Source organism: Rhincodon typus, chromosome 1 (assembly GCF_021869965.1).
Source record: "Rhincodon typus isolate 14 chromosome 1, sRhiTyp1.1, whole genome shotgun sequence".
Taxonomy (NCBI): domain Eukaryota; kingdom Metazoa; phylum Chordata; class Chondrichthyes; order Orectolobiformes; family Rhincodontidae; genus Rhincodon; species Rhincodon typus.
The window spans coordinates 34,759,905-34,785,129 of NC_063332.1; the positions used below are offsets into that span (position 1 = coordinate 34,759,905).

Below are 25,225 nucleotides of genomic sequence, written 5' to 3' on the forward strand. Positions count from 1 at the left end.
CAAGTTTGCGGATGGTGTCATTGTGACACTGGAGGAGGCCCAGGATGTACATGTCACCCAGGGAGTGGGAGGGGGGGTTTTAAAATGTTTGGCAATCAGAAGGTGTTGTTTGTCGTGTACAGAGTGCAGATGTTCTATGAAACTGTCTCCGAGCCTCCGAGAAGGCCACATCGGGAGCAGCGGAGATGGTAGACCAAGTTGACTGATGTGCAGGTGAACCCCTGTCTGATATGAAAGGTTTGTTCTGGGCCTTGAATGGAGGTGTGGGGGTGGGGGGGTGCAGATATAGGGGCAGCTGTAGTACTTGCTGCGTTTGTAGGGAAAGGTGCCGGTGTGGAGTGGGCGAGGGAGTCACGGAGAGAGCGGTCGCTATGACAGACAGATAGGGGTGGGGAGGGAAATATCTGTTTGGTTGTTGGGTTGGATTGTAGGTGGCGGAAGTGGTGGAGAATGATACGCTGGATGCGGAGGTTGGTGGGGTGATATGCGACGACAAGGGGGATTCTGTTTTTATTTTTGTTGGGGGCAGAAGTGTGGGAAATGCAAGAGATCTGGTTGAGGGCATTTTCACTTACTGGAGGGGCGAAGTTTCGGTCCTTGAAAAAGGAGGACATCTGGGATATTCAGGAGTGGAACAATCCATCTTGGGAGCAGATGCGGTGGAGGCAGAGGAATTGGGATTAGGGGATCCCAAGAGACTGGAAACAGGCCATTCTCAGTGTTTGAGAGATAGTAGGAACTGCCGATGCTGGAGAATCTGAGATAACAAGGTGTAGAGCTGGATGAACACAGCAGGTCAAATAGCATCAGAGGAGCAGGAAAGCTGATGTTTTGGGTCTGGACCCTTCTTCAGAAATGGGGGAGAGGAAGGGGATTCTGAAATAAATAGAGAGAGAGGGGGAGGCGGATAGAAGATGGATAAAGGAGAAGATACGTGGAGAGGAAACAGACAGGTCAAAGAGGTGGGGATGGAGCCAGTAAAGGTGAATGTAGGTGGGAAGTTAGGATGGGGGTTGGTCAGTCCAGGGAAGACAGACCAGTCAAGGGGGCGGGGATGAGGTTGGTAGGTAGGAGGTGGGGGTCGGGCTTGAGGTGGGAGGAGTAGATAGGTGGGAGAAAGGACGGACGTTAGGGAAGCAGGGACAAGCTTCCCCACCCTTATCTGCCTTCCGGAGGGACCACTCTCTCCGTGACTCCCTTGTCCACTCCACACTCCCCACCAGCCCCGCCACCCCCGGCACTTTTCCTTGCAGCCGCAGGAAGTGCTACACCTGCCCCTACACCTCCCCCCTCACCCCCATCCCAGGCCTCAAGTAAACCTTCCACATCAAACAGATGTTCACCTGCACATCTGCTAATGTGGTATACTGTATCCGCTGTTCCCGTTATGGCCTCCTCTACATCGGGGAAACCAAGCGGAGGCTTGGAGACTGCGTTGTGGAACACCTGTGCTCGGTTCGCGACGAACGACTGCACCTCCCAGTCACGAACCACTTCAACTCCCCCTCCCACTCCTTAGATGACATGTCCATCCTGGGCCTCCTCCAGTGCCACAACGATGCCACCCGAAGGTTGCAGGAACAGCAACTCATATTCCGCTTGGGAGCCCTGCAGCCCAATGGTATCAATGTGGACTTCACAAGCTTCAAAATCTCCCCGCCTCTGACCGCATCCCAAAACCAGCCCAGCTCGTCCCCACCTCCCTAACCTGTCCGTCCTTTCTCCCACCTATCCACTCCTCCCACCTCAAGCCCCTCCCCACCTCTGACCTACCAACCTCATCCCCATTCTCAATGTTTATTGTGATAGTTCTCGGTGTATAAAAATATTATGATGGGAGAATAAATTGTATTAGGCTTGTTATGTTTATAAGTTTTGGGTAGTAAGGATTCCTATTTATTAGATATTGGATATTTTCATGTATAAACTGGAAAGTTTTGCTGTTTGGTCTGTGCAGTTCTGTTGTACTCCTGTTGATGGTGATACTGAGCTATCAATTCCATTCATGACAGCATCCTCTCTGGGGGAATGCTGGTACTGCAGTTTTTAATTAGACCAGTGCAGTGACAAACAATGATGATTCCTTTGGCAGAATCACAAGGCCTTTGACCCCTCTGAGCTAATCCAGGGAAAGCCTTCACACATCATAGTCACAACATCTAACTGGCACTGGAAACCTTAAAGAAAACCCAAAAGAACTGCACATGCTGTAAATCAGGAACAAAAACAGAAGTTGCTAGAAAAGCTCAGCAGGTCTGGTAGCATCTGTGAAGAAAAAAATAGGAGTTAACATTTTGGGTCCGATGACCCTTAACAGTGGAGAACTTCACTTCACCGTCGGTGAGTCAAAAACAAATGAGCTGACTCCCATTGAGACACCCTTCAAAATGTGGCTGTACTAACCAAAAATTTAGCTGGTTTATGCTAAGAATGTCAGCATGGAGAGCTAATCCATCACGTTTTGTGGCACAACATACTTACTCTTGCAAATGACAACCTTGTTATGTTATTGAGAATCTGTTTGATTATTGACTTTAAACCAGTAGTAGGGAAGGTGACAACTTAGTGGTATTATTGCTGGACTGTTAGTCCTGAGACCCAGGTAATGTGAGGACAAGGATTGTGAAATGAGTAGCTCCGGTAAGGCTGTCATGGTCAGGTGCATCGCAGATAATAGGTGTATCTGAGGATGAGTTTGAGGACAAATTTAAAGTAGATTACTGATTTGGCTTCTTTCCAAACGATCAATTTGGCAATGTTATTCATAACCAGCTAGATCTGTCTGAGTCACATTCCATTCTTGTAGTTAAGTTGTTCATTGTTCTGTTGGCTTTGATGCTGTGCAAATTAGTTGATTGTGTTGGGAATGGAGGCCTTTCTTAATTTCATCCTTAGCCATTTGCATGATTTTATACAGCATGCATAGTCATTTTCTTTGACTGGTGAAATCCTTGTTTCTCTCGACACGAAAGAAAATGCTGCTGACATCGTAATTAAGGAGGTTAATTATTGGATGGGATTAATGCAGTGAGATTAAATGGGAATTAGTACAAATGAAAGAAGATAATTTGCCAGACCAGGATAAACTATATCCCAGATGAAGGAAAGCAAGGAGGAAGTGGTAGGAATGCTGGTCATAATTTTCCAATATTCTTTGATTGCTGAGGATGAAAGGATTGCTAATATTGTATCTTTGTTTATAAAGGGAGAAAGGGGTAGACCAGGTAACTATAGGCCCGTCACCCAAACCGTGGTGGTAGAAAAGTTATTAGAAAAAAATTCTAAAGCAAGAGATTAACCATTTAAGTAGGCACAGATTAATAGAAGACAGCATGAATTTGTTAAGGAAGGTTGTGTCCGACTAACATCTCTTGGTAACCAGGAGTGATGATGAGGGTAGCACAGTTGACGCTGGCTCTTTGGATTTTCGCATGGCACACTGATCAGAAAAGTAACGCCTATGGGATTCAAGGGCAAATGGCAAATTGGATCTGGCAGGAAGCAAAATATATTTGTTCGAAGCTTATTTTTGGTGGGTTCCAGAGGGTTCACTCCTATCCTTCTGGAAAGGAAATCTATTATCGTCACCTTGTCTGGCCTACGTGTGACTCCAGTCCCACAGCAATGTGGTTGACTCTCAACTGACCTCTGAAATGGCCTAATAAGCCATCAGTTGTATCAATCTCTGCAAAGACTGAACAAAGAAATGAAACTGGACGGACCACCTGGCATGCAGCAGGTGGACTGCAGTGGTTCAAAAAGGCAGCTCACCACCCCCTTCTCAAAGACAATAGGGGGTGGGCAATAAATGCTGGCCAAGCAGCGATGCTTAATCCCATGAGTGAATAAAAAAAATTATAGGAAAAGTTGGGGTAGATAAAGATAAACTATTTCCACTGGTTGGGGAGTCTAGAACTAGAGGACATGGTCTAAAAGTTAGAGCTAGACTATATAGAAGAGATGTTAGGATGTGCATCGATATACCAAAGTTGGGAAGGGTTTGGAACACCCTTCCACAAATGGCAGATGATGCTAGGTTAGTTGTAATTTTAAATCTGAGAGAGACTTTTGTCAAGCAAAGGTGTTAAGGCATATGGGCTGAAGGCAGGTCTGTGGAGTTAAGCCACAGATCAGCCATGATCTCATTAGTGGGACAGGCTTGTTGGAGTGAATGGCCTATTCCTGTTCCTATGAAAGTTGTTTTACATCATTAGTATTTTCACAGAACGCTCAGGATACTGAGGACTTGAGGGGTGTAGCTCTAAGTTCTTGTTCCTGCAGCAATGAAATTAAAACTATTTTGTATAATGCTAAACTTGCACTGTATACTCTAATACTTAGTATTCATTATTTATTATATTTCTAAAGCTCAACCAGAACAGATTATGTACATATGATTATTAATTGGCGTGCAATCAAAGCTGTTAAAGGCTAGTCGAACAGATACTTGATGTGCTTTGAAAAGACATAATAATGGAGAATAGGGTGGAGGAAATATAATTTCAAATGTGCTGTCAAGTAATATTCTAGCCTGAATAAGTGAGGGTTAAGTTGAATGTTCCATTAAGCTTGCCCTTGCCTCTAGGTATTTTATCAAAACACTGAGATTAAATAGATTTTCTTCTAAAAATATACAGTGGCTAACATTTCTTATTGCAAATCAATTAGTCTCGCTGTATTCACTTGCCATGACTATATTGAAGTTTGTTTCAGTAAAACATAAAATAAATTTTTAAAACTAAATTTATGAAGGAAGCAATATTGTTTGTGCAACAAAGAATGCCCCAGGTTAGCTACAAGCAATTTTTTTCTCTCCAGACAGAGTAGTTGAAAATGGAGGAAATTGATTAAAATGAAATAATAAATAATAAAATAAATAATACAGAAATAATTGGGGGAGTGGAGTTGACCACATCCCTCTTTTCTGTAGCTTTCTGCAGTCTTTGTCGATTTAAATATTGTTCAGCTCCTCAATCTGAAATGTATAACCTCACGTTTCTCCATGTTATATTCCATCTGCCAAGTTTTTGCATGCTCATGTAACCTGGCCAAATCTCTCACCACTTGCCTTGCAACCTGTTGTTATATCATCCACAAACTTGGTTATCGAAGATACACTGACCTCATCCAGGTGATTAATATATATTGAAAATAATTGTGGCCCTAGCACTGATCGCTGTGGCAAACCACTAGTTACAGCTTGCTTTTCTAAAACTGTCCCCCTAATTCTGTCTTTCATTAGTTAGCCAATTCCCTATCCATGCTGATATTCTACCTCCAACACCATGGGCTCTTATCTTATTAAGTAGTCTGATGTGTGGTACCTTATCAAATATCTTCTGAAAATCCAAATATATTACATACACTGCTTCCTCTTTATCTATCTTGCCTGTTACTACCTCAAGGAATTGTAGTAAATTTGTCAGGCATGATTTTCCCCTTCATGAAACCATGCCGACTGCTTGGCCATGTTATGTATATTATATGTTTTTACGTTGTTTATTATAGATTCCAACAATTTCCCAATAACAGACATTAAGCTAACTGGCCTTTAGCTGTGTCTTTTTTTTGTTGTCTTGTTATATTGGCAGTTTTTGAATCCTTTGCAACTTTTCTAGAATCTAAGGATTCCTGGAAGATTAATACCAGTGCATCCACTATTTCTATAGCTACTTCCTTTAACATGCTCCAATGCACCCCATTACGTCCAGGAAATTATGTGTGGAAACAGGCCATTCGGCCCAACAAGTCCACACTGCCCTTCCAAAGAGCATCCCATCCAGACCCATTCCCCTATCCCTGTATTTCAGTGTTGTCTTGTCATTTTTATTTCTTAGCTGCATCCCTATGGATTCTATGCCTTTGGACTCGAGATCATTTCTCACTATCGTACTTATTTCAATCCATATGAAGAGTGCTACCCCACCAACTTTTCCTTCTTGCCTGCCCTTTCAAAAAGTTATAAAAACCTTGAATATTCACTTTTTTTAGCAGCATAGATACTATATCTACAGCTTAACAAGCCCACCTGTTGTTTCAGATCCTACTGTACTAGCTATTAACTTCCTAAAGCATTGTTAGCCCAAGCTTTTGGTGTAAATTGCACTATCCCATTTTAATTCCCAAAACTACAAATGATATTCCCAGTAACGCATGAACCATGAACTAGATAATTGCAATATTCCACAGTTGAATTTTGTATTGTGTACCCTTCACAGAAATGATAAGGCTACTTTTGAAAGTGGTACAGTTAGCATATTTCACGTTCACAGAAGCGTAATGTCTCATTGAAGATATAAATATCGATTACCTGGTGCAGAGCTGTGCAGATAGATCAGTTCCTGAAATTGTTTATTTTGTTCAGTTAATTAATGTGAGGCTTGGATGTGTTCTTGTCACGCTAAAGCAGTGGATACATCGTTTTATCATGCATTCCTTTGCTTGTAAGAATATAAGAAAAATATTTGTGAAATCTCGACGTTTTGCTTCTGTCAAAGGGAAATGGGCAGTTCCAGAAAGGTAAATCAGTATTTTTATTTATTTGTGACACTAATGTGAAAAATGTTATATACAGTACCATTAGCATTCTGTTCTTTATGGTATATGGTGCAATTCATTGTCAAACTGATTAGGGGTGGCAGAATTCACATTTCAAGGGATCAGTGGAGTGGTATGTTACCTTTGTTTTCTCATGTCTGTAGCAGGATGGTTGGGACAGTTATTTAATTATTTATTCTGAAATAATATGAGTTACCTGCCTTGCTCTTTTTTATTTTAAAAAAAGCTACGTAGCATTTTTACAGGCAACAAACGTTCTGTTGATCAAGGAAAACTTTAACCAATCTAGAAGGTGACAAAACATGATTGTGAAATGCTGTTAATTGGATTTGATAAAGTACTACGTACAATACATAGTAGCAAGATTGAAATCCCTGCGATTAACTGGGCCAAAGCAACGTGGATAAAAAAATTAGCTATTATACAGAAGGCGGAGTACTGATTGATGCATGACAGTTAAGCAGACTAGCGAGAAGTGGTGTCTGCTGGGTGTCAATATTTGAGCAATGACTTTTTAATGAAATATGCATTGTGGGCATTCCTAGCAAAGCCACCATTTAATTGTCCAAGTATATATTTTGATATGGTGAGCTGGTCTTTGGTACAGTGGTATAATTTCAAAGTTTGTCAATGATACATAGTGTGATTACAATAAAAAGTGACGAGGAATGTAGCTGACTCTAGCGGCCATAGATAGACTGTTGACTTGAATACTTATGTCAGATAACATTAAACGCTGAGAATTGAGGTTTTGGAAGGGAAAAGGGCAGGAGACATCATAAATGGTGCAATTTTAAGTGGGACTTTAATGGGGAGATCTGGGCCAAGTAAAAACAAAAGGGTGGTGATGTCTGTGAGTGTGAAATAAATAATGGAGCGCGTAACAAAATGTGACTGCTGTAGGAGGATACTTGAAGTTATGCCATTAAAGGTGCTTTGTACTTGCTTGTCTGTCCTCTGTATTGTTGATGTATGCATGTTATCTGATCTGGTTCATGTACACAAAAATGTGAAGGCAAGTTGATTTTCTTGAAAGCACACTTACACAGGGTCCTGGACTTCCTAAATAAAAGCATAGAAAGTTGCAGTAAATCTTAAATTATGCTGAAATATTGTATCCAGTTTGGATCACTAAACCTTTGGAAGGATTTCAGGTGTCAAAGATTGTCTGGCAGAAGTTCGTGCATGTGACTGTCAGTTTGTGGAGTGGTGCTGTAGTATTTCTCAGGGAGGGAATATAAAAGTCAGCAGACTGGGCTATGTTTATGCAACCCTCTGGTTGTTACAGCTGTCTTTTTTTGAGTCTATCCATCACTACAGACTCAAAAAAATGTTAAGTCTCTCTCTTTCACTTGTTAAAATCTACCTGTTTGATGAATATTTGAAGATCACATGACCTACTATTTACTTGTGTTTCTGTGTCAAGTTTTGTTTGATGCTTTCTGGGATGTCTTCTACATTTAAATATATATAAATGCAAACTGTTGCTATACAGTCATGTGCATTAGTAATCTCAGTACATCTGGACATAAATATGTGCATGTGAAAATATTTAGCACACAATGGACTTCAATTTTAATGTATTATAACGTCTCTTTTTCATATTTGATAAATTAATGTGTGTTCACTGTGGATGATTTTATCTGGTACTGATCTCCGATTTGCTATTCAACTGTGCTGACATGAAATGTTCCATGCCTAAAGCTAGATCATTACTGAGAGTGTGCAGAGTTGATGTGAACTGTGGAAATTCACAGCAGCACATTGAGCATTGATGCTAAGAGCTGTAATTGACAGTTGTTGAGATGGTGCCTGTTGAGGCTGGCACATTTTTTTGAAGATTTGGGAAAAATAGTTGTCAGTTTACCATATTAAGAGTCCTAATAAAGTTAAAAAGTGTTGTATTCCTTATGCAAGTGTATTGAACCTATAAATAAGGTTTGATAATTAACTGGAACAATAGTTGTTGGAATTCATTCTACATTAGCTGATAGCAAGCTTCTTAAAAGGCAGAAAAGAGTGATCTTTTGGTGTGTGTAACTGACAACTCTACAATTGAACCACTGTTAGAAATGCATTTGTTACAGAATTCAGTGTGCAGACAACACCTGGTTGATTTCTTTCCCAGAAGGAATCGAACATCTGGTGTATCGAAGTTTATTTTTAAAATCAAAATGTTATGTACAATATGTATTGCCATGTAAGATATTTAGGGAACTAAGTCTCTGAATATTCTCCTGGTTCATACAAATGGTTATTTGAAATTGTTGTACCGAATAGATTTTACATTTTTAAGACTCAATAGTTTTTCATTAATTACATTTTAATAAACCTGTAGGAATTTTTCAGTTCTGCAGCAGCTGTAACCATTTATGGTTGTTCTTGATCCATTATATTTATCCATTCTTGGAGAGAATTAATCAAAAAAGAGGCTAACTGTTCGGGACAGAAGGATTTGCATTTGTAAAACACTTATTGCGACCGTTGGACGTCTCAAAGCACTTTACTGCTATTAGACTACCTTTTGGAGTGCACTTGCTATGTAATGTAGAAAACACTATAGCTACTATGTGCTGAACAAGTTCTGACAGACTACAATATGATAATGATCAGATTTCTTTTTATGATGTTTATTGTAGGCTAAATATTGGCCAGGACACAAGTGATAGCTTCCCTGCTCTCGTTTGAAGTGTGCCCTTTGGCTCTTTTACATCCAGCTTACATCCAACAGGTCCATGGAGCCTCTTTTTAACACCTTACCTGAAAAATGGTATCTTGTGCAGCACAGAGCTCCCTTCTGTGTTAGCTTTTATTTTGTGCTGCATCTCTGAAGTGTGATTTAAAGTGGTCACTTTTCAGAGGCGAGAATGTACCAATTGTGCCATAGCTGGCACCATGTGTAGATCTGAGAGTCTTGAGCAATGATAATTGAAGCTATTGCACAAATATTCAGTGGCAAGGGGAAAAATGATATAGGAACAGGAGTAGGCCATTCGGCCCCTCAAGCCTGTTCCACCATTCAAAGAGATCATGGCTGATTTGTGTCCTAATTTCTTATACCTGCCTTTGGCCTATATCCCTTAAAATCTTTACTTAACAAAAATTTATCTAGCTTGGATTTAAAATGAACAACTAAACTGGCATCCACTGCCATTATTGAAAGAGAGTTCCAAACATCTGTCACTCCTTTTTGTAAAGAAATGTTTCCCGACATCTCTGCTGAATGGTCTGGCCCTAACTTTTTTACTACGTTACCTTCTTCTAGAGCCAACGGAAATAATTTTTCTTTACCTACCCTGTCTTTTCTGTTCATATTTTAAAATGATTATCTGTGATTGTTTGAACAGAAAATACTAGAATTATTCAGCAGATCAGGAAGATCCAGGGAGAAGGAAGCAGAATTAATGTTCAGATTGATGACTGTGTTTGTCAAAATGAAAAAGATTGTGAAACGTGTTTGAGCACGTACTGACTCTTCTCAAAGTCATTTAGGAATAGGGAGTAAAGGTTGGCAACAGAAGCAGAAATTACTGGAGAAATTCAGCAGATCTGACGGCATCCATGGAGAGAAAATCTGGGGGGGTGGTCACTGGACTTGAAGCATTAAGTCTGCTTTCTCTCCATAGATGCGCCAGACCTGAGTTTCTACATCAATTTCTGTTTGTGTTTCAGATTTCCAGCATTTGCAGTTAATTGTTTAATTTTAGTAATTGTTGTGTTAATAATGACACTTGCATTCCATGAACGAATTATAAGAAATATTACGCAACGGTAGGGGTTGGGGACAGAGGAGATCAACAGGGATGACGCGTGATTGCCAAGAAGCAAGTGTGAGTAAATGAATAATGGATGATGGGACAAGTAAGAAATCAGTGGTGGATTTGAGGAGTTAGTGGTAATCACAGATGCTTTGCCAATACTTTTTGTCTGAAAAACATGGCCATTGAACTTGATTTTTATTTTGTGAATGCAAATCCCTGAAGCCAAGTGATGGCCTCCTCATTTGCTGAATTTAAAATGATTAATCTGCCATTTATTATGCAGAAGGTATGCTGCTCAGTAATTAGTAACATTGTGTCACTCTACATGTGTATAAGGGTTATTAACTAAGCCCCTAACAGTGAGGGCTGGCTGTACAGAGTCTGGGTTTGTCCTGAATTGTTTCTCAAGGACTACTCTCTCACCATGGTAGTTCGCACCTTGTCATACGATAAATGGGCTTAGTCACAAAAAGTCTGTTTGTGACTTCCTGTGTTTCCCATTCCTTGATCCAGATTCTGTGCTGGTAGCTGGTATTGAATATGATGGAGTCTAGAAGGCCACAACATACCTAATCAAATGGTGTCTGGCTTCTATTACAGTTCACTGGAATTGTGTGGAGAATACCACAGTCAGGAAGAAGCTCGGGTTTGCTGTCTGAATGGACATATTCAGCAAAGCGATTGACCAACTTTATCTATTCTTAATGCAGATGAGATCTTAAGGGCAGGTGAGGGTGTGATGGCAGGTGGGACGGGAGAGCATGTGTGGGTAGGTGTGTGAAGCACAGACATATACACACCCTTCTCCGCCTCATACATAACATTGGTAATACAATGATTGCATTGAAAGCATTCTGACTTGGGTCAAAACTTTCAAATTAATGGGTCATTGGAGATTAAGAAGCATCGGTTGTAACATTAAGAAGTGCTGATGTAAGGACGTTTGGGTAAGAGAAATCACTTAATTTAGGGATTGGACGTATGGGAGCAAATTTCAAGAAAAGGAAATGTGTACTGTAAGAATATGGTAAGGGCAAGTTTGGAGTCACACATTTTGTTTTTGGTAGGTGTACCACTGACGCAAGTCAACAGCAAAAACTAGGTAGTGAAGTTGAAACCATTCTTGGTCTGTGGTTACCTCACTACTCATCATAACCAGAAAGGAACTGGAGAGAAACTGAACATCTCTAAAAGGTGTCCACAGAGAACAATAGAACTTTTTCTTATTCATGTTATGTTTGGAATAAATTTACGTTTTATACTGATTTGAAAAAGTACTTGTTTCTTTCAAAGTACTTGGTGACAAGGACCTGTCATACACATGATTACAAGCATCTAGCAGCAGATACTCGGAATAAACCACCACCTGCCAGTTCCTCTCCAAGCCATTCACCATCCTGACTCAGAAATATATTGTTATTCATTCATTGTTCCTGGGTCAAAGATCTGAAGGTTTCCCCCCACAACAGCATTATTGGTCTATCTACAGCAAATGTATTGCAGCCAGTCAAGAAGGCAGGTCACCAAAACCTTCTCAAGGGCGTCTAGGGATAGCCAACAAAGGCTGGCTGAGCCAGTGACAGCCATATCCTGTGAATGAATTTTAAAAAAAAACATACCATATGTCTGCACTTGCCAAATGCTATTATGTTTAATAAGTGATGAAGCAGTTGCAGGATGTTGTGATTAAGTTGAATAATTCTGCTGTTACGTTTTGATTTTAGTGTTTTTACCCACCTCTTACATTTTGTTTTTAATTTTAAACAGGCCAAAACCAAAAATGGCTGCAAATAGCCTTGTGTTGCCCATAGTACTATGGGGCCCCAAAGCTCCTACACATTGCATTTCAACATTACTGGTTATGGATGATTTGGCAACCATTGTTACAGGATGTCATGATGGACAGATTTGTCTTTGGGATCTAACTTCAAAATTGGAGGTCAGTTCTTAATAGTGCAAAGTTTTGTTTCCTGTTCAGAATGTCATATTACAAAGATGATATATTTGGCTCACCAAGCCTATGCAGGAATTTATCTTAATGTGTAGCATTTAATTTAAGTAGACCTAATTTAAGCATATGTGGTTTTCTGTGACATTTCTACAAATAGTAATCGATGACTTCAGTTGACTATCATGGTAGCTTCATTGCTGGTATTTCCCTCTGACAGCCTTTTTGTTTCTGTCTTTTCCTTGATCTTCCATTACGATCTTGTCTACATGCAGCCCTTGTTGCCTTTCCATCACCCTGAATACTTCTCTGCTTTGTCTTTGTGTTTTTCTTTTCCTGTGATGGCTTACAGATGGATGAAAGAATGTACAGTTATTGTGTTTGAGGTGATGATGGTTAGGTAAAATATGGTCCTTTTTAAATGCACAAGATTGTATCTTTGTTTTGCTGCCAATCACTTCACTTTTAAGCCTGTTTCAATGATTCTGTACTTCTATCCAGTGATCAGACCAGAGATTCCACCCTCACAACCTTCTCCTCTCTCAAATCTGTCCATAAATCAACTTTTAAAATTAAAGTATTACTTCAAAAATGTTACAGTTAAGAAATAAACTAGCTCCCTGCCTTTCAGTTTGTCTTTGACAGTTGGCCCTCCCTCTTGTCTTGGTATTAAAAATTAGAATCACAATCTTGTGTTAAATTATTAGCATTTTCCCTTTCCTAGTCAGCAAATGACAGATGAAATAATTAAATGGTATTAAAAGTCTACTTTTTAAATTGGTGCAGCATGAAGTTGGAAAAGACAATTTCCCTCACCTTCTAGCCCTTGTTACTGACTGTCTGCTTTGGCTGAGAGGTTAATAGGGGTAGGTAGGAATGTTGTCATTAGATCAGGCTGGCAAACCTAGTGGTCTACTCTTACTCCTAATCTGTATGCTTGCTTGTATGTTCTTTTCCCTCTTTTTAATAAAATGAAAACAGTAACGACATGTAATGACGTGGACTGCACAGCTAACTCAGTTCCACCTACGGATGATCCCTATTATCAGCTTTTCCTTCTTTCAAGCTTACCATTATCCATCCTTTTTATCCTGAATTGGCTTTCTCTCTCTGGAATCCATATCCACTATTGTGTGTTTCTCATCTCATGATACATACGCGTGCGCATGCACACGCACACACACGTCATCTGCGTGTTTACCACTGTTGCCTACCTACTGCCTGTTCTGAAGAAGGGTCATTGGACCCAAAATGTTAACTCTGCTTTCTCTTGGCATATGCTGCCCGACCTGCTGAATTTCTGCAGCTATGTTTGTTTTTGTTTCAGATTTCTGGCATCCGTAGATCTTTGTTTTATATTGTTGTAGTAATGAATATAATCTATTGTGTAATCAGTGTGCAATCCCAACACATTCATCTTTCTAACATGCATACAGACTCTGAAGAAAAAATCAAAATAAATATTGGTCAAGTTAATTTTGCCAAGGCTTTTTGAAATTTGTTTGAGCTTTTCCAATTGTTTTAAAGTTAATATTATGCAGGGAAAGAGGCAATAATGTAAACCACCTTATTCAATTAGTGCATGCGTCTGAATTTTTTGTGACTGACAAAGAGGTGGTGCCTGGGTCTGTTAAAATTCCATCAGTTTTTGAACATTAAATTGGAGATTGAAAAAGAATGGCACACTGTGTATAGGGCATTTGAGACCCAGGAGAACATTAAAACTAGGCAGTAACTTCAGGCAAATTCAGTTACTCAGTCCAGCACTCAGATCCAGAATATCCTGTCGGAGATGTGACACTCCATCATAAGCAAATCAAAAGCAGTGATGCGCTAGGGTGGTCTCACTCTGCATTAAAAGTATTGCGTGCACTTCCACTTGTATTATAATTTGAAATTGAACTTACCACAGAAAATTAGGGCTTAATTATTTCAGACTGAGTACTGTCCCCCACACCTTCCTCTTACCCACGCTGCACTTCCTACGACCCCCCCCAACCCCAACCACCTGCCTCTCATATTTCCTTTAAACTTTCCCTCTCTCAAATTAAACCTATGCCCCCTAATATTTGACATTTCCACATTGTGGGGGAAAAAAATTCTGACTATCCACCCTATTCATGTCTCTCATAATTTTATATTTTTTATCAAGTCACCCCTCAGCTTTGATGCTCCAGCAAAAACAATCAAGTTTGTCCTGTCTCTCCTTATATCTAACATGTTCCAATCCAGGCAACATCTTGTTAAACCTCTTTTATACCGTCTCCTAGGCCTCCATGTCCTCCCTAGAACAAAAAGGACAGACTCAGATTAAGGGCAGTCCATTTAGGACTGTGAAGAGAAGGAACTTCTTCACTCGAAGGGTGTTGAATCTTTGGATTTTCTTCCTCTTGGGGGGTTGGGGGGAGGGATAAGGGCTGCAAAGGCTTAGTCGTTGAGAATGTCAGAAATCACACAACACCAGGTTATAGTCCAAAAGGTTTATTTGGAATCACAAGCTTTCAGTCCCAAGTCCAAAACTGGCACCTCCACATTATTGTTGAGAATGTACAGGATAGAGATTAATGGATATCTAAATATTGAAAACATCCAAAAGAGATGTGATAGTGCAGAAAAATGTTCTTCAAGTAGAAGATCAACCAGGATCTCATTGATGGAAATGGTTCAAAGAGCTGATGGCCTACTCCTGCTCCAATTTTTTAATGTTCCTATGTTGTTCTTCTCTGTTCTCTCATATTTCTCTCTTACTTGCTCGCTGTCGCTCTCCCCCACCCCCACCTTGTCTCTTCTCATCTCCCACTGACTTCTTCCTCCATTCCTGTTCATTTTGCAAACACTCTTAAAATGTGAAATGATTTAACAGACAATCAGGCAAATTTCCTCATTTATTTCAATTTTTAAGAGCTTAAAAATTACCGGGTGTTTCTATCAGTTTACTAAAATAGTTTTGCTAAACATTATTTAAAAAAGTAAAACGCACCAGAAGGGTAATATAAATGTTGGAAATTTTGAATATTATGTTTTTCTTTAAATCTAGTTATGTGGTTCAGATAACATTTGAAGAACAGGGTGGAAGAGTGGCTAAGAGGTTGTTTTTAGAGTTCATTTACAATGAAACCCAAGTAATAATTCTTAGTTTGGAAAAACAGCTTAAAGTTATTAGAAGTTTAATCTATATTCTTCTATTACTTTACATATTATGAACTTTATCATCAAAAAAATTGACTGTTTAATGGAGTTGATAAATACCCAAAACAAGTCTATATCAAAGAAGAACTTATTGGCTGCTGCAGAAATTGTTCACTAAACAATTTTTTTTTAAATGTTGTATGTATAATTAGATCGTTCCTCGGGCCTTGCTGTTTGGCCACACATCATCCATCACTTGCCTTTCTAAAGCTAATGCCAGCAGTGAAAAGCAGTACATCGTCAGTGCATCTGAAAGTGGGTGAGTAAGGTAGAAGAATGGGAACTGTGGTGTTTTTGGTACATTCTGCATAATAACAATTCCCTTAGGAAATCCTGTCTTTGATCCATTAGTTATTTCAAGTCTTCTTAGTAAATGTATTCAATAATAATTGACAATGAGTAAAGTAATTTAATACTGGAAGTCAAAATGGCTAAGGAAAACACCGCAAACTGGATGTATTTTATTAAAAGGTTTTCAAGATCCTCAAGATTTATATCACGATGGAGAATGATTTGCTTTGAAGGAAAATGTGCAGGTTTTGTGATGGTTTGAAATTTCTAACTGCTGTTAGGTTGAGTACACTTATGCACTTTTTAAATTATGAGGCTAGTGTCATTGTTATTTAATTTTAGAAAGTTCCACTGTTCAGTTAAGACAGCTTCAATAATCTGTTGGTATATGAGCTTCTATTAAAATAAACAGCATGCATAAATTTTAAGACAAAAGACTATTAATACAGTATAATCTTGAATGGGAAAGCAATGTTTTCAGCTTTTATAAGGATAGTATGTTAATTGATGAAGCTTGTGTTCTGAAAGGGCTAGGAACAGCACCATTGTGACACCTATAATCGCTTTTTATGTTGACTTTATTTTGTTTTAAACATAGCCGGTTTTCTAATTGTTGAAGAATTTTTTTTAGCCCTGGAGAGATTAGAGGTGAATATCAAATAAACGTCTGGTGTTCAGGAACTAAATAAGATCTGAAAGTTTAGGATTGTTCCATTCGGAAAAGGGAATCAAAGATAGTGCAATAGAAGTTTTCAAGATTCTAAAGAAAATTGATGAAGCTACTGCAATCAAAATGTTCACATTGCCAAGGTTTCAGACCAGAAAAAAACAGTTTTAAATAATGATACAAAAGTGGCTTGCTTTGATACAAAATTGACTTGGTCATAGTCAGAGGGTAATTGTGGAGGGGTGCTTCTCTGACTGGAGGTCTGTGGCCTCTGGTATTCCACAAGGCTCAGTGCTGGGACCTCTGTTGATTGTAATATATGTAAATAATTTGAATGAAAGTGTAGGTGGTCTGGTTAGTAAGTTCTGGACAACACAATATTTGGTGAAGTTGTGGATAGTGAGGAAGTTTGTCAAAGGATATAGCAGGATCTAGATCCGTCGGAAAGTTGGGCGGAGAAATGGCAGATGGAGTTTAATCTAGACAAATGTGAGGTGATGAATTTTGGGAGGTCAAACGCAAAAAGAAAGTATACAATAAAAGGCAGGGTCCTTAGGAGGTTGAGTTGTAGAAGGATCTTTGGGTAGAAGTCCATTGTTCCCTGAAAGAACACAAGTGGAAAAGATGGTAACGAAGTTTTAAGAAATACTTGCCTTCAACAGTTGGAGCATTGAATAGAAAAGTTGAGAAGTTGTATTGCAGCTGTATAAAACTTTAGTTAGGTCACATTTAGAGCATTGTGTGGAGGACTGGTTGCCACGCTGTAGGAAGTATGTGGAGGCTTTGCAGAGGGTGCAAAAGAGATTTACCAGGATGTTGCCTGGATTAGTGTATTAGCTATAAGGAGAGAATGGACAAACTTGGAATGTTTATATGAACATTGGTGGCTGAGGGGCAACCTGGCATAAAGATATAAAATTATAAGAGGCATGGATAGAGTGGATAGTTGTAGCCTTTTTTGCCAGGATGGAAATGTCAAATATTAGTGGGCACAGGTTTAAGGTGAGAAGGGGAAAGTTTGAAGGAAACACGATGCAAGTTTTTATACAGGTGATGATAGATATCTGCCAGGGGAGGAGGGGAGCAACATTTGAGAGCCATTTAGACAAACACATGAACAGGCATGGAATAGAAGGATATGGACCATATGCAGGCAGATGGAATTAGTTTAGAATAGCCTAGCATCTGTCATTGAGAAAATGCTAAGGAAGAAATAGTAGGATCTTTAGAAAAGCTAAATGCAATCAAATAGAGTTAACATGGCTTTGTGAGAGGGAAATTATTTTTGACAAATTTGCTCATGTTCTTTGAGAGTATAAAATCGACAGTGATAAAAGGGAACTGGGTTATGTAATGCATTTGGATTTCCAGAAGCCATTGTATAGGATGCCTAATAAAAGGATATTACATTGGATAGGAGCTCTCACTATAGGAATATTAGCATGGATTGAGGATTGATTAACATCCAGAAGATAGTCAGAATTAATGGGTCTTTGTCAGATTGGAAAGACATAACTGGTGGACTGGAACAAGGATCACTCCTAGGACTTCAATTATTTTCCACGTATGTTAGGGAATTAGAGGAGGGACAGAGTGTAATGTCTCCAAGTTTGATAAGATATAGGTGGTTGGGCAAGGAGTGATTGAGGACGTAAAGAATCTACAAGGGATATAGACAGGTTGAGTGAGTGGGCAGAAACTTGGCCGATGGAGTTTAATGTCAGAACATACGAGCTCATGCACTTTGGGAAGAATCAATAGCAGTCTATTATTTAAATGGAGAGAGACTCTTAAAAGTGTGCACCACAAAGGGATCTGGGTGTTACTGTACATGAAATATAAACATTAACATGTTGATGCAGCAAAACTGAAGAATGGAAATGAAATTTTGGCCTTTTATTGTTACAGGGTTGGAGTTTAAAAATGGGAAAGTCTTTTTACAAGGGCACAGGGTGTCAGTGAGACTGCAAGTAGAGTACTGGTGTACAGTTTTAGTCCCCATATTTAAAAAATATGTTTAAAATACATTTGTTAGGCTGTTTCTGGGGTGAAGGGATTGATCTATCAAGAACGCTGAAACAGATTACGCCTTTGTTCACTAGAGTTTAGAATGAAAGATGGACTTAATGAAACAAACAAGATTTTTGATGGGGCTTAACAAGGTAGATGTTGAGAAGATGTTCTCATTAGTGGGAGAGTCTTAAACTGGGGTTACAGAATAACGGGACACACATTTAAATCAGATATGCAAAGGAATTTCTTGTCCTGAGAGAAGTGAGGAGACGCTGGATCACTGAAAATATTTAAAGATGAGATAGATTAGTTTTTAAGATGTTGTCATTTGGAGGCCATGCTGCACGAAATCCTCTTGGAAGGAGTGATCACAGTATGGTTGAATTTAGAATACAGATGGAGAGTGTGAAGATAAAATCCAATACCAGGGTCCTATGCTTGAACAAGGGGAACTACAATAGAATGAGGGAGGACTTGGCTAAAGTAGACTGGAAACAAAATTTTATGGTGGGACAGTTGACGAGCAGTGGAGGACTTTCAAAGCAATTTTTCAAAGTGCTCAGCAAAAGTATATTCCAATGAAAAGGAAGGACTGTAAGAAAAGGGGTAATCTGCCATGGGTGTCTAAAGAAATAAGGGAGGCTATCAAATTGAACGAGAAGGCATACAAAGTGGCCAAAAACAGCATGAAACTAGAAGATTGGGAAAACTTTAAAGGTCAACAGAAAGCCACAAAAAGAGCTATAAAGAAAAGCAAGATAGAACATGAGAAAAAGCTAGCACAGAATATAAAGACAGATAGCAAAAGTTTCTATAAATATATAAAACGAAAAAGAGTGGCTAAAGTAAACATTGGCCCTTTAGAGGATGAGAAGGGGAATTTAGTTATGGGATATGATGAAATGGCCGAGGTATTGAACAGGTATTTTGTATCGGTCTTCACAGTGGAGGGCACTAATAACATGCCAGTAATTGACAAAGAGACGAAGGTAGGTGAGGACCTGGAAACAATCATTATTACGGAAGAGGTAGTGTTGGGCAAGCTAATGGAGCTAAGGATTGATAAGTCTCCTGGCCCTGATGGAATGCATCCCAGGATACTAAAAGAGATGGCGGGAGAAATAGCAGGTGCACTGGCGGTAATTTTCCAAAATTTGCTGGACTCTGGGGCAGTCCCAGCAGATTGGAAAACAGCAAATGTGACACTACTGTTTAAAAAAGGAAGTAGTCAAAAGATGGGGAATTATAGACCGGTTAGCTTAACCTCTGTAGTGGGGAAGATGCTTGAGTTTATTATCAAGGAAGAAATAGCAAGGCATCTTGATAGAAATTGTCCCATTGGGCAGATGCAGCATGGGTTCATGAAGAGCAGGTCATGCTTGACAAATCTTTTGGAATTCTATGAAGACATTACGAGCGAGGTGGACAATAGGGACCCAGTGGATGTGGTGTACCTAGATTTCCAAAAGGCCTTCGACAAGGTGCTGCACAAGAGGCTACATCATAAGATAAGGATGCATGGCGTTAAGGGTAAAGTATTAGCATGGATAGAGGATTGGTTGACTAACAGGAAGCAAAGAGTTGGGATAAATGAGTGCTATTCTAGCTGGCAGTCAGTGACTAGTGGTGTGCCTCAGGGATCGGTGTTGGGACCGCAATTATTTACAATTTATATAGATGATTTGGAGTTGGGGACCATGTGTAGGGTGTCAAAGTTTGCAGACAACACTAAGATGAGTGGCAGAGCAAAGTGTGCAGAGGACTGTGAAACTTTGCAGAGGAACATAGATACATTGAGTGAGTGGGCAAAGGTCTGGCAGATGGAATACAATGTAAATAAATGTGAAGTCATACATTTTGGTAGGAGTAATCGTAAAAAGAATTATTACTTGAATGGTAAAAAGTGGCAGCATGCTGCTATGCAGAGGGACCTGGGTGTCCTTGTGCGTGAATCACAGAAGGTAGGTCTGCAGGTACAACAAGTAATTAGGAAGGCAAATGGAATTTTGTCCTTCATTACTAAAGGGATTGAGATTAAAAGCAGAGAGGTTATGTTGCAGCTGTACAAGGTGCTGGTGAGGCCACACCTGGAGTACTGTGCGCAGTTTTGGTCTCCTTACTTGAGAAAGGATGTACTGGCACTGGAGGGGGTGCAAAGGAGGTTCACTAGGTTGATTCCGGAGTTGAGGGAGTTGGCTTATGAGGAGAGACTGAGTAGATTGGGATTATTGTCATTGGAATTCAGAAGATTGAGGGGGGATCTTATAGAAACATATAAAATTATGAAGGGAACAGATAAGATAGAAATAGAGAGGATGTTTCCACTGGCAGGTGAAGCTAGGACAAGAGGGCATAGCCTCAAGATTAAAGGGAACAGATTTCGGACTGAATTGAGAAGGAACTTCTTCACCCAGAGGGTTGTTAATCTATGGAATTCCTTGCCCAGTGAAGTAGTTGACGCTACTTCAGTAAACGTGTTTAAAGATAAGGTAGATTTTTTTTGAACAATAAAGGAATTAAGGGATATGGTGAGAATGCGGGTAAGTGGATCTGTGTCCACGAAAAGATCAGCCATGATCTTATTGAATGGCGGAGCAGGCTTGAAGGGCCGGACGGCCTACTCCTGCTCCTAGTTCTTATGTTCTTATGAAAGAGGAATTGAGGCTGTAGGCAGATCAATCATGATCTTATGGAATGTTGGAGCAGCTTGAGGGGAGCAATGTCGACTCCAGCTCCTCCTCCTTGCAGATGGGGAAGAACATTCAGACTAATTCTGCTCATACATATCTTGAGAATTTAAACCACAGGCCCTTCTAAATCAATTCAGTTGAAACAATTTGCCTACGTAAACAGAATCATCATGTAAATCTTGATCAAATCACCTCTATGTCTGCATTTGAATTCAAGGTTTCCATGTTTGATTTTATCTTGGAAACTAAAATAATTAGCCAAGATTTTTCCCTGTTGATGGATGTTCTGCTTTACATAAGACCTTATGATTAAATATACAGCATCTAAACATATTGCTCATACAAAAATAATTCTTGCAGAGAAATGTGTCTTTGGGATGTGAATGATGGACGATGCATTGAATTTACTAAACTGGCATGCACTCATACTGGCATTCAAGTGAGTATAATGATAATGATGGAACCCAATAAACTTGCTTTGAAAATGTCTTGAATGTGAAGTAGTTGTCTCCTATTTATATATGTTTTGTGTTGCAATGAAACATTATTTGCTCCCTCGATGTAAAATTGGTTGCATTGCTCTAAATTCAGGTCTTGTGTGACTTGGTGTAAATGGTGTAAACTATTCAGGAGCACTGTCTCGCATACAAAAGTTTAACAGCATGGGTATAATTTTAGTGTCATTCATAGTCATACAGCCTGAAAGCAGAAACTCTAGTCCAACTAATTCGTGTTGACCAGATATCCCAATCTGACCTAGTCGCAGCATTTGACTGTATCCCTCTAAACCCTTCCAATTCTCATTCCCACTCAAATGCTTTTTAAACATGATTGTACCAGCCTCCACTACCACCAATGGCCTCTCATTCCATACATGCACCACCTTCTGCATGAAAAAGTTACCCCTCAGGTCCTTTTTAAATCTTTCCCCTCTCAACTTAAACCCATGCCCTCTAGTTTTGGACTTGCCCATCCTTGTGAGGAGAAAAGACCTTGGCTATTCGCCCTATCCATGCCTCTCATGATTTTATAAACCTCAATAAGCTCAGCCCTCAGCTTCCAACTCTCCAGGGAAAAAAAGCCTCAGCCAATGCAGCCTCTCTGTATAGCTCAAACCCTCCAGTCCCGGTAACATCCTTGTATATTTTTCTCCTATAGAACATCCTTCCAATAGAGGGGCAACCAGAATTGTATGTAGTATTCTAAAAGTGGCCTCACCAGTGTCCTGTACAGTTACAACATGACAACCCAACTCCTATACTCAATGTTCTGACCAATAAAGGCAAGTGTGCCAAATGCTGCCTTCACCACCAAATCTACCTGTGATGCCACTTTCAAGAAACTATGCACATGCACCCCTAGATGCCTTTGTTCAGCAATACTCCCCAGGGCCCTATCATTAACTGTATAAGTCCTGCCCTGGTTCGCTTTAGCAAAATGCAATACCTCGCAATTTTCTAAATTATCTCCTTCTGCCACTCCGCGGCCCATTAGTCCACCAGATCAAGGTCCCAAGGCCCTTGTACTCGGAGATCATCTTCTTCACTGTCCACTACACCACCTATTTTTTTTGTCATCTGCAAACTTACTATCCATACCTACTATATTCCATTCAAATTATTAACAAATAAAGACAAAAAACAGTGGACCCAGCACCGATCCTTGTGGCACACCATTGGTCACAGGCCTCCAGTCCAAAAAGCAATCCTTTACCACCACCCTTTGTCTCCTACCTTCAAGCCTATTTTGTATCCAATTGGCTAGATCGCCCTGGATCCCGTATGATCTAACCTTACTAGCCAGTCTATCATGCAGAACCTCGTTGAATGCTTTGCTGAAGTCCATATAGACAACGTCCACCATTCTGCCATCATCATTCTTCTTTGTCAGCTCTTCAAAAAACTCAACCAAGTTAGTGAGACACGATTTCCCATGCACAAAGACATGTTGATTATCCTTACTCAGTCCCTGCCTTTCTAAAGGCATGTAAATCCTGTCTCTCAGAATCCCCTCCAACAACTTAGCCACCAGTGATGTAAGGCTCACTGGTCTGTAGTTACCTGACTGTTCCTTGCAGCTTTTCTTAAATAATGGCACCACATTAAACGATCTCCAGTCTTAAGGCACCTCACCCGTGGTTGTCAGTGATATAAATATCACAGCAAGAGGCCCAGCAACCTCTTCCCCAGCCTCTCACAAAGTTCAGGGAAGCACCTGATCAGGTCCCAGGAATTTAGGAATATCGAGAATGGTAAATCCTGTAATCTTTGAGAAAATTTGAAACTATTAATATTAAATAATTTGCTGGTCTGCATGGAGCTTTGCACATGCATATAAACAAGTACGAATGATATGCAAGTGAGACTTGGAATCATACAGTCATTCTGGTACAGGAGGAGACTATTCAGTTCTTTGTGATACAGAATGCATGTGGATTCATCAGGGATTGACTAGGTTGGCTACATGGGAAATCTGATCTAGATACATTGAAATAGATGATTTTCCTTTCTGGAATGTGGATGTTGCTGATAAGACCAGCATTTGTTGCTCATCCCAAATTGTCCTTGAGCTGAGTGGCTTGCTGAGCAAGTTCAGGGAGGAGTTGACAGCCCGTCTAATTGCTGTGGTCTGAAGTTATCACCAGCAATGTTTTTGTAGAAATTGATAGTTTTGTGACAGAGACTTCCTTTACCCTTCCAGACTGCTGCTCGCACCGCTGTCTTGAGGGTCATTCGGCATGATCAATGAATGCTGGACCAGACAGTGATTCCCATGCCTCCATGCATAAATGAAAGCAGTATGTGGCAAGGCTATGAAGGATTTGAACATAAGAATTTTTAAATCCAGGTGTAAAATTTCACCACCATTGTGTTGCAGAAAAGTGAACCTTTCTTCCTAATAATAATTTGTATGTCCAAACAGTTATATTTTTCAAGACTGATCAATTGATTTTTGTTGGAGGTATGAAGACATGATGGAACAAACACAGATAACTTGAGTTGTGTTTGGCAATATCCAATTGAATGGTGGCTCAGCTTCAAGAATCGACTGGTTTATTTGATACCCATTCTACACATAGCAACATTGACATGAAGGATAAACATTTGATGGAGATGATTCAGTTGTATCCACAGAAATGGGAGGGAACTAAGTGAGGGCCGTTCTGTTGAATGGGGAGAAAAAGAATAAAGAGTTGAAGTGGAGGAAGGTGCCTTGGTCATCAATGTCAAAGACTGCCAAGTATCACAATCTTGCACAAGGTTAAGACTATGGTGGTACAGAAATCTGATTAAAGGGACTTGAACTCAGATTTGGTTGAAAAATGGGCTCTGATTTGGGCGGTGAAATCTTTTGGCTGAGGTTTAGAAAAGAGAGCTCAATATGTAGCATTTAATTTTCCCATTCTAATTATGTATCAAAAAAATAGTTCTATCAGTTCAGTGTTGGAACTCAACGCGAAGGAAGACTGCTATGCTACGGACATTATCCAGAAATCCTTGTAGTCGATGCCGTTAGCCTGGAAGTCCTTTATTCTTTGGTGTCCAAGATTTCTCCTGATTGGATTAGTTCAGTGAGCATTATACGTTCGCTGAGAACGCAAGGTGAGGAATACGTTTTGTTAACATGCTTTGTGTTTTCTTCATATGACTACAAACTGTAATAGAGTTATAGTTGTATGTTTTCTTATTTATTGTAGAGATGCTTTTCAGTCATTTCAAGGAGTAAAAGTCATCTGTTACTTTAATTGTGTGGCAAATATATTGGACTTCTTGGTAGCCTTCTTCAAAAAGGTGTTGGCCATTTAAGCAACTATTGTAAAATGATAGGAGATGTTGTGAAATGAAATTGAAAAGAATACAATCAGGTTTAACATTTTGGGTTTTACTGGTGTTTTCTGAGCATGACTGTGAAGTTAGAATATTTCTTGAGTAGGAAATGCTACATTTTAAAACTTTTCATCAGAAAAAGAGCTAAAGCGATTTGAAACCTTAACTATGAAAGTGAGAAAAGGCTAGCTCTAAAGTTATTTATTTACACGTTTCAATAATTTTCAAATAATTGAGGAAGGAAAGCACAGAGAGAGAAAACAGTTCATTGCAGTAGTGTC

At 39.6% G+C, this 25,225-nt stretch overlaps 1 protein-coding gene across 1 annotated transcript in view; it reads left to right on the top strand.

The window, feature by feature from the left end:
- The window catches only part of LOC109928323 (WD repeat-containing protein 7), a 375,400-nt gene that overhangs the window by 13,744 nt on the left and 336,431 nt on the right, over window positions 1-25,225 (top strand). Inside the window, exons 2-5 of the mRNA XM_048604178.1 lie at window positions 12,087-12,258; window positions 15,609-15,715; window positions 21,478-21,556; window positions 24,545-24,719. Of these exons, the coding sequence (XP_048460135.1) occupies window positions 12,100-12,258; window positions 15,609-15,715; window positions 21,478-21,556; window positions 24,545-24,719 (520 nt within the window). The 5' untranslated portion in view covers window positions 12,087-12,099. The remainder of the gene's footprint in view (window positions 1-12,086; window positions 12,259-15,608; window positions 15,716-21,477; window positions 21,557-24,544; window positions 24,720-25,225) is intronic.